Genomic DNA, 13,866 nt, shown 5'->3' with positions numbered 1-13,866 from the left:
ATAAATACATTTTAAAAAAACATGGAAAGGGGCATTAAAGCAGATGAGTATATGTACACAGTTAAATTAGACATGATAATATTGCACAGTTAGGATGTTGTTGCACATGGTCAAGTTTTCTAATCAAGTGCAATAATAATTAGGACAATTTACAGAATAGATACATTTTTGGAAGTTTTCTATTCAATTTGATTAACTCAAACATTAGAGTCAGGTTAATTTGGGAATATAACATTGCACTTTCTGAATCATGTCAACTGTGTGTCACTTAATCCCTTAATGGCCTGAATGAACAGTAGTGATAACACAGCTTTAATGTGAAAACTAGCACCTGACTGTGGTTTAAGGACTTTGTAAACTCCACTGGTTACATCGTGAAAAACCCACTCATTTCTTTTTCATGACTGAACAATGCAGACAAACCTTTACCTATCTATGATAAGAAAGGGTCATGGTGTTTGTGAGATACACCATCCTCCACACACACTATTAACATCTGGCACATCTCATATGATGGACCATCGGCTAAACAGTCACTTAAAGCCAGTGAAACAAATTAGAGACAAGAGGAGAGGGCGCTCACTGTGCAGCTCGGATGAAGTAACTGAAAAGGAACTGCGTGCTAAGAAAGAGGAGCCTGTGCGGAGAGATGGAAACGGAGATATAAAGCTTTACAAACAGTGTGTTAAGCCCCGGTCACATTATTTGTCTCCACCTTGCCACCAGGCCACCCGTGCCGTGGTGAGGTTACGCTCCTGAGAATGTGTTGGGTGATTTACACCCACTGATAAGAGCTGGAGATGTTGCTCCCTGCGGACAACTGGACAGAAGTGAGCGGTGAGCCTCAGCAGACCTCCGGTGCGATAGGAAAGAAAACAAATATACACATTCACTGATGATTTAATCTGGTGTTTCAGCAGCAGGGCTCGAATAATAAGAAATGACCTGGTACAGATTTGAACAAGTTGAACTGGTGCTTCATTAGTGTCAAAAAGTGGGTGCACTGTGGATTTGGGGTTGGGGGGGAATCAAAGAGTGCAATCTCAGTAGTCTGCACTTTGTCAGTTGGTGGTGATTTCATCACAGCCCCCAGAGGGAGAGAACTCCAACAGACCCCTTTTTACACCTAATGCCTGGGCCATATATCATGAGAGTTCACATCCTCGTGTTCTGGCCCCTCTGCCTGAGAGCAGATTAGTGCAGGAATAAATGGCACTTTACTCTACATCAATAGGAAAAGTCCCTGCTTTTCCACTTTTTTCTGACACATCGAGAGCGAGTGAGTCACGCTGACTACAGCTGAACAGTATCTATAACCCTGTGGACAGCTTGAAACTTTGTTAGTGGCAGTGAATCAGCCTACACCACAAGCTTTGTGTTGATGCTACAGTAATACAGCTCTGACCTCAGGCAGACAGGGTCATCAGAAGTTCACATTGCTATTGTCACTCCTCACGTGTTCCCAGTCGAGTGACCCTCCGGCTGCAGGACATTTCTCACAGCTCATCTAATACCGGCACGCTGTCCTTTAACTGAAAGCAGATGTGGAGAGCTGCTTAAAAAACAAGCCCCCATTAGAGTCAGTGGCATCATGAAAATATGACAAGTTAAACAGCCGTCTGAAAAGACTGATTACACAGTATCTGTATTTTCCATTAATGGGACAGAAAATCGTTGGCGTCTCAAACTTTGTAATTATTCATCAAACCCGACGCTGTGAGCTGGATTAATTCAACATGGAGTAAAGAAAAACTCAATCACAGGTGATCTCCACTGTTCTTTTATTGAATGAATATAAAAACTGATAATTTCAGTCTAGGAATCTGGGAGGTGGAAAGAAGAGAGGGTCAGGCAGTCTAGACAGCTGGGTTACGGTGGAATTAGGCAGAGGGTGACAGGGCCTGCAGACTGGTCTTGACGTTCGCTAGGTTTGCCTTCCAGGAGGAGAGGCTCTCGGACAGCTGCTGCCACTGCTGCTTGCCAAAGGTGCGATGTGTGCTGTGGCTAATGGGAGCCGAGACAGAAAAGGAAGAATGTTAAAACGGATACAAATAAATGCAGACCAAGGTCATGTCCCTACGCTTCAGAGAAATAAAACAGCAGTAGTAAATGTAACTGTGGAAAAAGATATGATGAATGAATTCTGTATGATATCACAGCCATTTGGAGGCAGAATCGCATCACAAGAAAAACAGTGGAATGTTTCCTCGCACAATAGTTTGCCTAGTTTCAATACAGAAGCAACGGATTTCTGCAGACTCTTTCAAAATAAAAGCATAGATTCCTTGACCATTACCACATACTAATTCAACGGTAAATTCTTGCAGCCAAGTTTCAGCCTGAACAATTAGAGAAGCAAGCACTCCCCGGTCCAGCTACACATCAATATAAATGATGTGGAGCTGGACATAAAGCTTCTTTGTGTGCAGAGAAATGACAAGCCCTTGATAAACAGCAAAACATTTTATAAATCTGAGGAAGATCAATTATTTGTTATACCTCCTAACTGTGCCTAAATCATAAGCATTATATCAATATAAAATGGATGTCTGTTTTGTTTTTACTGATGAAAATATATGATATATACTCCAGCCCTGGTGTAGTACAGTGTGTAGTTTGTCTATGAGGTACTTCTCGATCGGTACCAGTTACGGATGTTACCACAGGTAACATAGATCTTTATTACAGCTAAGCCATGTGTGATGGTTTAATGGAGCTTCATACCTCACAACGACTTTCCGCTGCGTCTGGTCGATTTTGCAGTACACCATCTTGGTCCGAACAGCTAAAAAGACAAAGTGGACAGGAGAAGAATTATGAGACGGCCAAGGCTCTGACAGAAAGCACTAAAAAAGTCCCGCGACACGTAAGTGCTTTCAGAGAAAATGCACTTGGAAAATGAAACTGAAGAGGAAGCTAATCCCCATCGCAAAACACTAAAATGTGCTATTTTTGCTTTATGACACTTTTTCCACTGAGGTTTGTAAAGTCAAACTCATCTCCCATCATCTCCACCTCATTCTTTAGTGGAAGGTGGCAGTAAATGAATGACAAAGAAAAGTCAGGCAGCTATTCAATCGCTTTCCTTTCTCTTTCTGCCGTGAGAAACTAACAGCGTGCTTAATAAAGGAGGACAGCAAAGATCTAGTTGAGGTGTACCGTCAATGACAAAAGCCTCAACGTCATCTGGTCCAATCTGCAACTCCGTCTGCATGGTGTCAAAGGAGAGTTCCTTGAATTCCACCGCCATGCCCATGAATGTCAGCAGACGCATCTTGGCCATGTTTTGCTCGTGAGACAGACCTGCAGAGCAAAGTGCAGGGATCATTAAGCACCAAACAGTCACAGTCGATTACTCTCCACTCTGGGAGTTTCCCTGTGATAATTGTTTCTACATTTAGGAGCAAGCAGTCAGGGAATCTACTCATTAACACAAACATCCCTCCACACGGTCTGTTTTGAGAATCCATCCTACACATGGTTTTAATTACACCTAAGCCTCGAGTAGTGAGAAAGAGATACACTGCTGACACACACACATTCCTGCACAGTGTCAACACAGCACTGCAGGTTTGCTCAATATGGAAATCTATTTAGAGCTTACGAATTTTCCACCATTCATCAAACTGTATAAGACTTTTGAACATGAAGTGTATACATATGTATCTGTAGAATTGATCAAGTTTTGGTTACTTACCAAGAGAATCAATGAAGTCTTTGTTACTCTGGTAAAATTTGACATATGATACTAGTTTGGCACTGACAAAGATGGTCAATAGCTGTAAAGACAAAGGGAGAGAGGAAGGGCCATTAGAAGACTTGATAAGCACAATAACATCAACTTTGTATTTATACACATTGAACATATATAATAATTAGTGCTATCAGACGATTAAAATATTTAATCGCATTTATGTCATAGTTAACTCAAAATTAATCGCAAATTTGTATCTATTCTAAATGTCCCTTTATTTTTTCCATAATTTTTTTCGTTTTAATGCTCTTATCAACATGGAAAAGTGGATTGGCTTGCTTTATGCAAATGTTTTATTTTATTGAAAAACAACTTTGTCAAATGGGGCGGTACAAAATAAAATTATAAAGTGCACATTTCAGGTAAACAAGGACTCAGCCTATAGTGCAGTTAAACCATGGCTTAATATTTTCTTTTTTTCAAGTTTGCTGTGAACATAGCATTCAGGCCTCTTATTTCAGAAACAATGAACGTTAACAGTTAGGTTACCAATAAAAGGTAAGCCTACTACTTCTTTGCTTTCAGCCAGCTACTCAAACAGACAAGCAACAAAATAACAAAATACACAGGCAAGTGTCGGCCTACTTTGAAATAAATTAAACACAGAACTTTGTAGGGCTATTTGAGTCCTCCCCATATTTGTGGGAAATGTATGAAATAAGAACTACCCTGTTTTGAAATAAATAAAAATATATAGCTGCAGCCTAATAGGTTAAAAATATATATTTTATTTGGCAAAATATATAGCTGCAGCCTAATAGGTTAAAAAAATATATTTTATTTGGCAAAATATTAAAACAAAAAGCGAGAGCAGGTCAGACTGGAGGCGAACACAGATACTGAAGCTCTGTAGAAACCAACTGCAGCTTCTGCTCTGATCAAGAAGCTGAGGCGCTGATCAGCTGAGACCAGAGAAACTCTTTATTATCATTGTTTCCATGGTTAAGAAGCAGTCAGTCAGTGAGCGGCTGCTTCACGTGAACGAGCTATGATCTAACTTTGTCTCTCTGAGCAAGTGAGCGGGGGGGCGGAGCCCCTGGACCGATGCTCTATCTGCGAGCGCACACACGCACGCATACACACACACGGCCGCCCGCCCCTGGTACTTCATGACGGCCTGATACGATGATGTTTTAAAAATTATTGTGACTTAGTCAACCACCAACCAAAACTGTGTGTCATACGGCGAGAGCGTGAGAGTTGACAGCTCTGTGTTAATCTTGCGAGAAAAAAATTGAAGTCGTTAAAATGGGTTTGCGTTAATTTGGTTAATAATGCGTTTAACTAACAGCATTTATAATAATATACATATATACATACAATAACCATAGACAATTAGAATAAACATCTCACTGGCTTTCTGCAAATGGTTTCATCCTTGATGTATAATGTAACTATAACTATAACTATATAGCTTTGTAATTGATACTCTATTGAAGAAACTGCATACATTTGAGTAAAAATACTTCCCCCCCCCCCCCCCCCATTGTCTCAACCTGTTCGGTTGATTATGTAAAAACCTGCTACTCAACATTCAAACTTATTAAGTGACATTGGTATTGTTGCGATGACTGATGGAAAATGTTGCTTTAGGAAACAATGTTTTTGGCACATTTAGGGGGCTATGAAAGGCAATATTGGGAAATCTGCAGAAAACAAAATTGACGGGACAATAGATTCTGGGGGGGAAAACTGAAAAGGCCTGTAATCTCTTTTATACAACCTGTAAAGAATCACACATCCCTCAGTACTCACATCATGGATTAGTTCTCCCTCCAGGAAGCGAACAGGTTTCAGGGTGAGCAGGTGGTCAAACAGGAAGGTGTTGGGGTCTTTGAGAGCACGGACGATACATCTAAATCACAAAGCACACAGATGGAAAGTATGATAAATGTTCAGTACATCAAGGCTTAGAGACAATTGTTAAAAACAAGTTCTACACACTTACTTGTGGGCATCAACGCGTGCTTGTGAAGCGTTGTCTTCTGTGTAACTTCCCAGGAGCTCAACCATCACTTTGGCTGCTGTCTCACTAGGAAATGAGGAAAATACTGTGTTAAAAACATTTCTTTCCCACTTTTTAATTCACCGATGATTTACTTCTGTACATATCCAAACATGCATCTCCCCACACACCTTGCTCTGACAGAATTTACCTTTTTTTGCCATCAACCAAAGCTTCATACACCAGCCTCAGTAGCGTGTGTTTCTTCTCTGTGTTCAGGTTCCAGTCAACAATCCACTTGCGCACCTGATCAGGGGCGAAAACATTTAACAAAAATCAGCTACATAAGAAAAATTACAGCCCATGGACATGTGTACAGTTCAATAAAAAACACTCCTCCTTTAACTTTGTCTGTAGCAAAAAAGATAAATGAAAAAAACTAGTTTCATCGGTCAGTTTTTGCAGGTGATCATGATGAACAGTTATACCTGATCAAGGTCCGTGGGGATAAAGTTGATGGCATTACATGTTGCCGCCACCTTGATGAGACCACAGAAGACGGTATATCTCACTGGAGTGTTCTCATCCATGCCGTGGAACAGGTTGCTCAGCCTGTAACAAAACAGTTATAGAGACAGTTATACATTTTCACCGATATTCGATTTTCTATCAGATTGGTTACATGTTCTGAGATTTGTTTAAGCTGGAAGATAAAGACTTTGCTGCTTCTTAATGTTCATATCGACTACAGTCAAATTCCTGATTTAGTTCAACACCAAAACAGTGACCTAAATTGTTTCCTTAAAGAATGTATTTTCTTTTGACAAACGTTTCAGAAACAACACATATGGAGGTGAGGCTGAAGGTTTTTTCTGGGGGGGGGGGGGGGGGGGGTGACAGGACTCACAACTGCATCCGGAGGGAGGGTCTCTCTCCTTCACGGAACTTCACCAGCTTCTCACAAAGAGTTTCAATGAGAGCCTCCTGCTTCTCCGTCTCCAGGATCAGCAGCAGAGACACGATGCTGTTCATCACACTCTCTACATCTGCAGAGAGAAGCAGGAATTAGGCTACAGGGAAAACATTGTTATTCATCCAGGTGAAGTTTCAGACTCAGCTGATTACTTCAATATTCCACTTTATTTGTGGCACATGTAACTTTGTCACTGCAGGGGTAACCCTTTGCACCAATAAAAACGTGTCTTTGTCCAACACGTACATGAATGATGGTGGGTTAGAAACAGGGATGTTCATCAACACCTACCTTTATCATCATCCTTGAGGCAGACGTCACACGCCTCGATGATCTGAGCCAGATCTACATGGAGTCCACCTTCAGCGTTCTCCTCGGAGATCTCAGCTCCTTTGGCCTTGATGTAGGCTCTCAACTCTGAGGCCTGCACACAGTAACATCATAAATAACAATCGATAACACAGAACAACAAGCTTCACATGTATGTACATGAATCAATGTGAGTATTGTAAAAATGTAATACTAGCAATGTGTTTATTAATTTACTGTGAGGTTCTGTTTTAAATCACAAGAGGACAATTTGCTGCAGTCAAGCTACAAGGAAAGATAAACATATTCATATATAAACTATTAAAAAGGCTACAGCTATAGTTGTCCAGTAAGTGCAGAGCTTAAACTGTGTTGCAACGTTCCCTGCTTTGTTTATCTAGATGTGAGGCTACGTAGTTAGCATGTATAGCTATCCTAAAATTACAACACTGAAGACCTGCTACTCGAGCGGTGACAGCGCTATCCGTTAATACAGTGATCAAATAGCGTTAACTATCAACTTTTCTACATCAAAACAAGCTAAACGGTTCATTTAATCACGCACTTGGTCGAACCGACCTTCCACATATGTTACATTAGCAGCGTGCAGCTAATAATCAGCATGTACCTGTCAGCTAATACGCTAGCGGCTATCTTATTAGCTAGCTAGCATGCTAAGCTATCTAGTTGGACAGTTCTCCGTTTCTTGACTAATCCGCAGGCGAAACACGGAGCACAGAGATTTCCCAAAGGATAACGCATCGTACCTGGTCCTCCTCCGTAATGTCGATAAACGCTGGGACGCTCATGTTTGGTGACTTTGTTTGAGCCCAGATGATGAAATCCACGCTCTCAACACGGCAGAGACCTGAGCGGAAGAGAAAAAGGATCAACGCCGGGGCAACTCTTCCTCTTCCGGGTGAAGTTGTTAAAGCGACAGTAACCACATCTGGAATTTACTGCGAAAGTATTTATCATTGTATTAGCCCCTCTCTCCAAAGAGAGCCTTTTAAAACTTTATCTTTTTCAATATCTTCCACCGTTATAATTTATAGTTCTATTTATATGTTTATAGTTATTATCCTGTATGAGCTGCACAACTTCAACTTGTGCTCCCCCTTCCTTCAGAGGTCAGACAGCCTCATAAATACATTTGATCACCTGACTTCCAGCAACACAGCCTAATATTTCATTCTTTTTCATCCGGGCATCAATCTCCTCTCTGGCAGATTAACCCTGGGGCCTCGAAACGAGAGTTAAGGCCGACAGGTGAACCTGATCCCGGGGAGAGGTTATCTGATCGAGCTGTGAGGACCACCATCGCAGGCCTGGCCCGGAGATCCCCGACCGGAAACACAGTTGGTGTCATAGGGCAGCGCTCTTCCATCAGACACCCGCTGACCCATGGGTGCACACTCCCTCTGTGCCAAGTGTGATCCTGTCCATTGTGACCAAGACAGGTCATGTGGTTATTAAGGTGAGGGAGGTGAAGAGGGTAAGTGGTGCAGGAGTTCACCCCAAAAATCTGGAGTCAGGTTACTTAACATTGAGGTCTTGATACTGTAGAGTGTTTCCCATTTCCAAACTGCGCGTCCCCTCTGTTCACCTGTCACTAAACTATGAGTTTTGGGGTGAATTCCTAAAACGAGGAGACGAATCATGCTATGTCATCATTTCTCGAAAGTCCTGGTGTAATGTTTTCCTCTTCGCAGTTATGGTTAGGGAACTGATGTGTGTTGCGGTCACTAGCACAAATACCTTAAAATAGTGCACGGAGGGGAAGTGACTGGTGCAGTGCTTCCTCATAGTGATAGTGTGAGACTTCATTCCGTTAGGAAGGCAAGTGCCTGGTACTGAGTCCCACCCTTGTATACTGTCATGGCAAAGAATTTATAGCTGCTTCTCCACAAGTGTGCTTGTGTAACTCCGAGGCTTTCATTATCTGATTAACAGCTGTTGTCAAGTGCCTGGTCTATTTCAAGTCCAGAATAAAAGCGTTTGGGGGGGGGGGGGGGCTTTGAAGCTCCAGGTGCATCGAAGAGAATTTGTTTTTGTCTTCTTTAAAAGCTCTTTAAAGTGTTTTGCGATGCTCGATAGCGTTTATAATATTCACAGCAGAATGTCCTGAAAGTAGCATGGATGTTACAGAAAACCCTTTTATCTCCTCAGAGACTGTACCTGGTACATGTATTAAACTGGGATTTAGTCTGTTTATATCCTCCTAAATCTAGCTTTGCAGCATAGACTTCATAAGATACATGCAGACATTGTCCTTGTCACTTGCATTGATCTCTGGTGGGTGTAGATGGTGGCATAATTCAGTGGAAGAGTATTGGTCACTCTATTTATATTCGTTGTGAAATCATAACAGATGCTGCCAAGGCAAATTCCCATCATCTTACTTCTGCAACAAAGGGTAATGTCTCATGATGGATACCAATTCTCTTATACTTCTCGTTTTTTCTATGACTGGTTGCCAGTGGCTTATATTTGGGTCAACAAATTATTAAGCATTTTTACTATATAAAAATATTGTTAACTTATGTAGATTTTTTTTTTAACTCCCCTTGAGTATTACTTTATTTCATGCTGTGGACTCAGTAAAACCATTTAAAAATAGAATTGTATTCATTTAAAAAAAACAATTGAGACTATACTAGGTTTACTTTATAGGGGCATTCACTCAGATAGTAGTTTATTGGCTTCACATTGCTTAGGCTAATGTGGTCTAATACAACAGTCTTGCAATAAGTCATACCTTAATTAGTAATGGTCCGTCTCTGCTGTCATTTTAAAGGATTGTAATGTGTGGGGTGGTTTAACTGTATTGCATTATATTGATGAGTGTTTCTTTTATGGGCGGCCTGCTGATTCAGTGGTAAAACCAGGTCAACCCAAGCTTCTTCCCACAGTCCAGGGTCTCCCAGTCAAGACATGCAGATTGTCCAGAGTACGCCCCAGTATAAGTGATATCATTAATGATTGGATGGCTGTTTCTTGTATTTTGTCCAGCTCATTCACACCAACCAGTGTACCTTAAATAACAGACGTACAATAGAATAATGGAGTTTAACAGCAACACAAATTACATCCCCCAAATACAAGATACACTTTCAATCAAAACCAAGTAAGCAAACAGACCTAAAACAGACTGATGTTTTAGGGCAGGTTTAGGTTAAGGTCTGATTAAGGGTAAGGTTCAAGTTAGGCAAGTAGTAACTATGGTTAAGGTTGGAGGAAGTGTCCAGGAAATCAATGTAAGTCAATTCAATGCCCTCTGGATGTGTGTGCGTGTAATTGATCCTACCTCAGTATGTATTTCTCTATATTCTTTCCTACCTCTATATTAGTCTATTAAATGAATATGTGGTTATGATTTTTTTGTAGGACAGATTTTTTAATAAATATGGTGAAAATCTCCTCTGTGTATGTTTGATTGGAGATAGCCCAAGTTGTTCCGGAACTGCTGGCAAATCGCCTCCTCAGCCTCCTCAAAGATAAATGACTGTGTTAAGAGTACGTCGAGCCCAGGTGTCTGCTTTTTCCATGTCAGCCGGCCAAGTGGTGAGTATCCATGTAAACCAGTCTCATGTTCATCATCCAACATGGCTGCCTACCTTCCACCCACTAATTGTCAGGTTCCCACAGTTGGGCCTGCTTTCATAATCTCTGAAAAATCCCCTCGCTCGGGCTCATCTATCAGTCACTGACCTTGTCAGGCTGCATCGCATGAGTAACTTCCCTGCTTCCCTCGGCGGAGTCAATGGCTTGTTAATTACTTATAAACCGACACACCGTCCCCACACACGTACACACACAGATACAAGAAAACAAATAATCAAACAAAAGCCAAGAAACCTCAACCAGAAGTAAGTCCGAGACGTGTAAAGTCCAATGATGGACTTTTGTGGTTTACTGCTGCAGAACTATCTTATAAACATTTGACCAGTTGTTTTGATTTTATTCGAATAAATGACCATAATCCAGTATTTAATATATTTCAATTCCTAAACTCTTCATCTGTTAATAATAACTGATTCATTATTTAGAAAAAATTATTGCCAAGTATTTTGTTAATCAGTTAATGATGAGAAAATAATATTTCATACATTCATGTCAGATCAATGATTGCAAGGATTTTGCTACTTTTCTGTATCACACGTTTTAGTGCATTGAAATGATCTTCTGTTGTTAGGACTATATAAGGATTTTGATAACCTCACTAAATTTTATAGACAAAATTACAAATTAATTTACCATCAATACGTTTGACTGACAAACAAATAACGAAAAAGTTTCAGCTTTGAAAAAATGTCAGTCTTGTGAATGCTAAAAACAGGAATTGGGCTTTAAAACAAAAATTGCTCTATAGTAACTTTTTGCCTCTTTGTTTCATATTTATCTTGTGGGTTGAGCTTTATCGTTTGTTTGAGTCTGGCCACTTTCTCGGGACTTGGTGGAGACCAAACCGAGGCTAAATTCAGAGTGAATATTGCTTTCACACATCGATTTGATGTTGTTTGGTTAAAGTTTACAAATATTTGCTAACTAGTTAGTCACAACAAATTAATTATTTGAATAAGTTGTGGCTGTGTAATTTAATGTCTTTTGGCCCCCTACTGGCAACAAGTTAATTAAAGCAGCTTAAATCACATTAAAGCTCATTGGTGTATAGAGTTAAATGCCTTACCCAGCTGAATGCCTGTTGCCAATCGTGTTGGCTGTTCTACCCTTATGAACACTTGATTACTCAACCATCAGACGATCAGTCACACAGCTTGATGCACCTCAGACTTAGGGAAATTAATTTACAATTATGTTTGTTCATTCAATTCGAACTTTATCCTTCTTTAATAAACAATATTTTGTAGACATTACACGGCCGAACTGTACTTACCTTCGAGCACCTAAAACGCGTGAGCAGACATAGAAGGTTGATTCGTGAAATACCTATGTTATCTTGTCATATCACTTAATGACCAGCTTCATATCACAGACCGCAGCAATCAATCAAAGTGAGTTTGCATTTGTGATGTTGAGCTATCTGAGGTCGGTAAACCCCCTCCCCACTTGGAATGTGCTATTGCAACCTAATGGCAGCATCTTAAGAAAAAGAAAGAAAGAAGTTACAGTCCAGTTCTGATATTTCTGTCTGGACCAGTTGAGTCACTGCAGAGGAACTGGAGCGTTTTCATGATGGAGTGGTCTCTCTTCATCAGAGAGTGTTTATGTTACTCACACCCAGAGTCTAGTAGGAGAAATGCTCTTTTAAGAGAATGGTCAAACAAAGAATCAAATTTATTTCCATCGGAGATATGTTACAAAACATTTGGCTTGAAGCTACAGATGCAACATCTCTGAAATATCAATTAAAGGCATGTTTAACAGTGTGACCCTTTGCCTTTAAGATACCTTTCAAACTCTTGCAGATAAATACAGTGCTGAAGACAGAGAACAGGCAATCATAATGATGTCTCATTAATGAATCGAATTGCTTAAGAACAAGCCCGACAATATAAAACAACGGAGGGTAAAGACTTCATTTGAAGATAGACGACATGACTTCACCACAAAAGTGAAGCCAAAGCGTCACGATCGCCACCTGGGGGTTAGGCTGCAGTATAGGTTCAAATCCCACCTCATCAATGTAGGTGAATGGGACATTAAACAATAAAAAAATAAAAAATAAACATCAATTACATTTTATAATGATAGTAACTGATCATTTAGGTGGTTCTTATCACACTGGTGTATGTTTAAGTGTTCATTTTACGGATTTTTTTTTTTAAAATACAGGGTAAAATACAGGGTAAAACATCATGATTGACAACTGAGACCAAGTCACGATTGGGTCGAGAGCATGTGTTGACAGGACCTCACTACCACAGATCTGTCACTCGATCCCTACTGTCTCCAAATGCTGAACATGGCAGAGTCCGTTTCTGAGAAATTGTGGCCGAATTTGTGGGTAGTGAGACGAAGTGGACACGTGTTGTTCAAGGCTTATTTACAGTCAATGCTTTACAAAAACTGTATTGTGCTTTAACATTAATGTTTGACATATTTGACATTTTGTTCATCTATAGTGTGTCTCACTGGGGCTGAGAAAGTTGCAGTTACAGCACATTTCCCTCATTTTGAGAGATAACAGTCACTCTATGTTCTCATTGTGGTGATTTGTCGTCCGAGTCATCCTGTAAACATTTGCTGGCCTCGCCTCAGAATGAGACTTAAGGGTAGGACAACAGAATCAGTAACCACTGGAGATATGTGAAATGTTTTCTGCTTACGCCCTGGCTGCAGCTGCCGGGGTGTGACAGCAGGGAAGAGGATGGGGTTTACCGGTAAGAACTGATAATGGCCGGCCTTGATACTGACACAGAGGCACCTGCTGGGATGAGACATACAGTGGGTTATTCAGAAAATTGCAACAAGATACCGGAGATGACTGTACAGTGGAATACAAAATAAAAGATCAACTTATTTTTGAATGGTAAAAAACGATCAAACATCAATGTAGGTTAAGTTTAAGATTTAATAACAAGCAAGCGATCTGTTAAACGTCTTGTCAGCCTCCGACTTTAGATATAATCGGGAATTTCTGTCAATGATCTATTCCACTCAGAGAAAAGAAATATCACATCATGTCAACAAACTGCGTTAACGGAGCTAACACACTCAGGTGGGTTTCCTGTGAATCCCATTGTGCTGACATACCATGAATGCAGTTTAAAACCAATAACTGTTGTGTTCTTATTGTCAACAAACAAAAAAAGCATTTAAAAAGTCCCAGCAACAAATTATTCCCAAAAAATACCGCCCGTGTCGCCAGAAGCTGCTCCAACTCATTAAGGCCACACTGTTGCACTGGGCGATGTGTTATTT

The 13,866-nt window shown here is 40.5% G+C and overlaps 1 protein-coding gene across 1 annotated transcript; it reads right to left on the bottom strand.

The window, feature by feature from the left end:
- Positions 1 to 1,764: 1,764 nt before the first annotated feature.
- Positions 1,765 to 7,894, bottom strand: eif3m (eukaryotic translation initiation factor 3, subunit M). Its single transcript, XM_053415282.1, has 11 exons — positions 7,749 to 7,894; positions 6,964 to 7,096; positions 6,607 to 6,745; positions 6,188 to 6,311; positions 5,911 to 6,005; positions 5,703 to 5,786; positions 5,510 to 5,609; positions 3,698 to 3,779; positions 3,160 to 3,303; positions 2,725 to 2,785; positions 1,765 to 2,004 (listed from the first exon to the last, which is right to left on the bottom strand). Exons 1-11 carry the CDS (start codon positions 7,788 to 7,790, stop codon positions 1,881 to 1,883), a joined length of 1,128 nt encoding a protein of 375 aa, XP_053271257.1. The 5' UTR covers positions 7,791 to 7,894; the 3' UTR covers positions 1,765 to 1,880.
- Between the last annotated feature and the right edge of the window lie 5,972 nt (positions 7,895 to 13,866).

Source organism: Pleuronectes platessa, chromosome 1 (assembly GCF_947347685.1).
Source record: "Pleuronectes platessa chromosome 1, fPlePla1.1, whole genome shotgun sequence".
Lineage (NCBI taxonomy): Eukaryota > Metazoa > Chordata > Actinopteri > Pleuronectiformes > Pleuronectidae > Pleuronectes > Pleuronectes platessa.
Note: the sequence above shows the minus strand (reverse complement) of the source record. Positions and strands in the feature narration are given on the sequence as shown.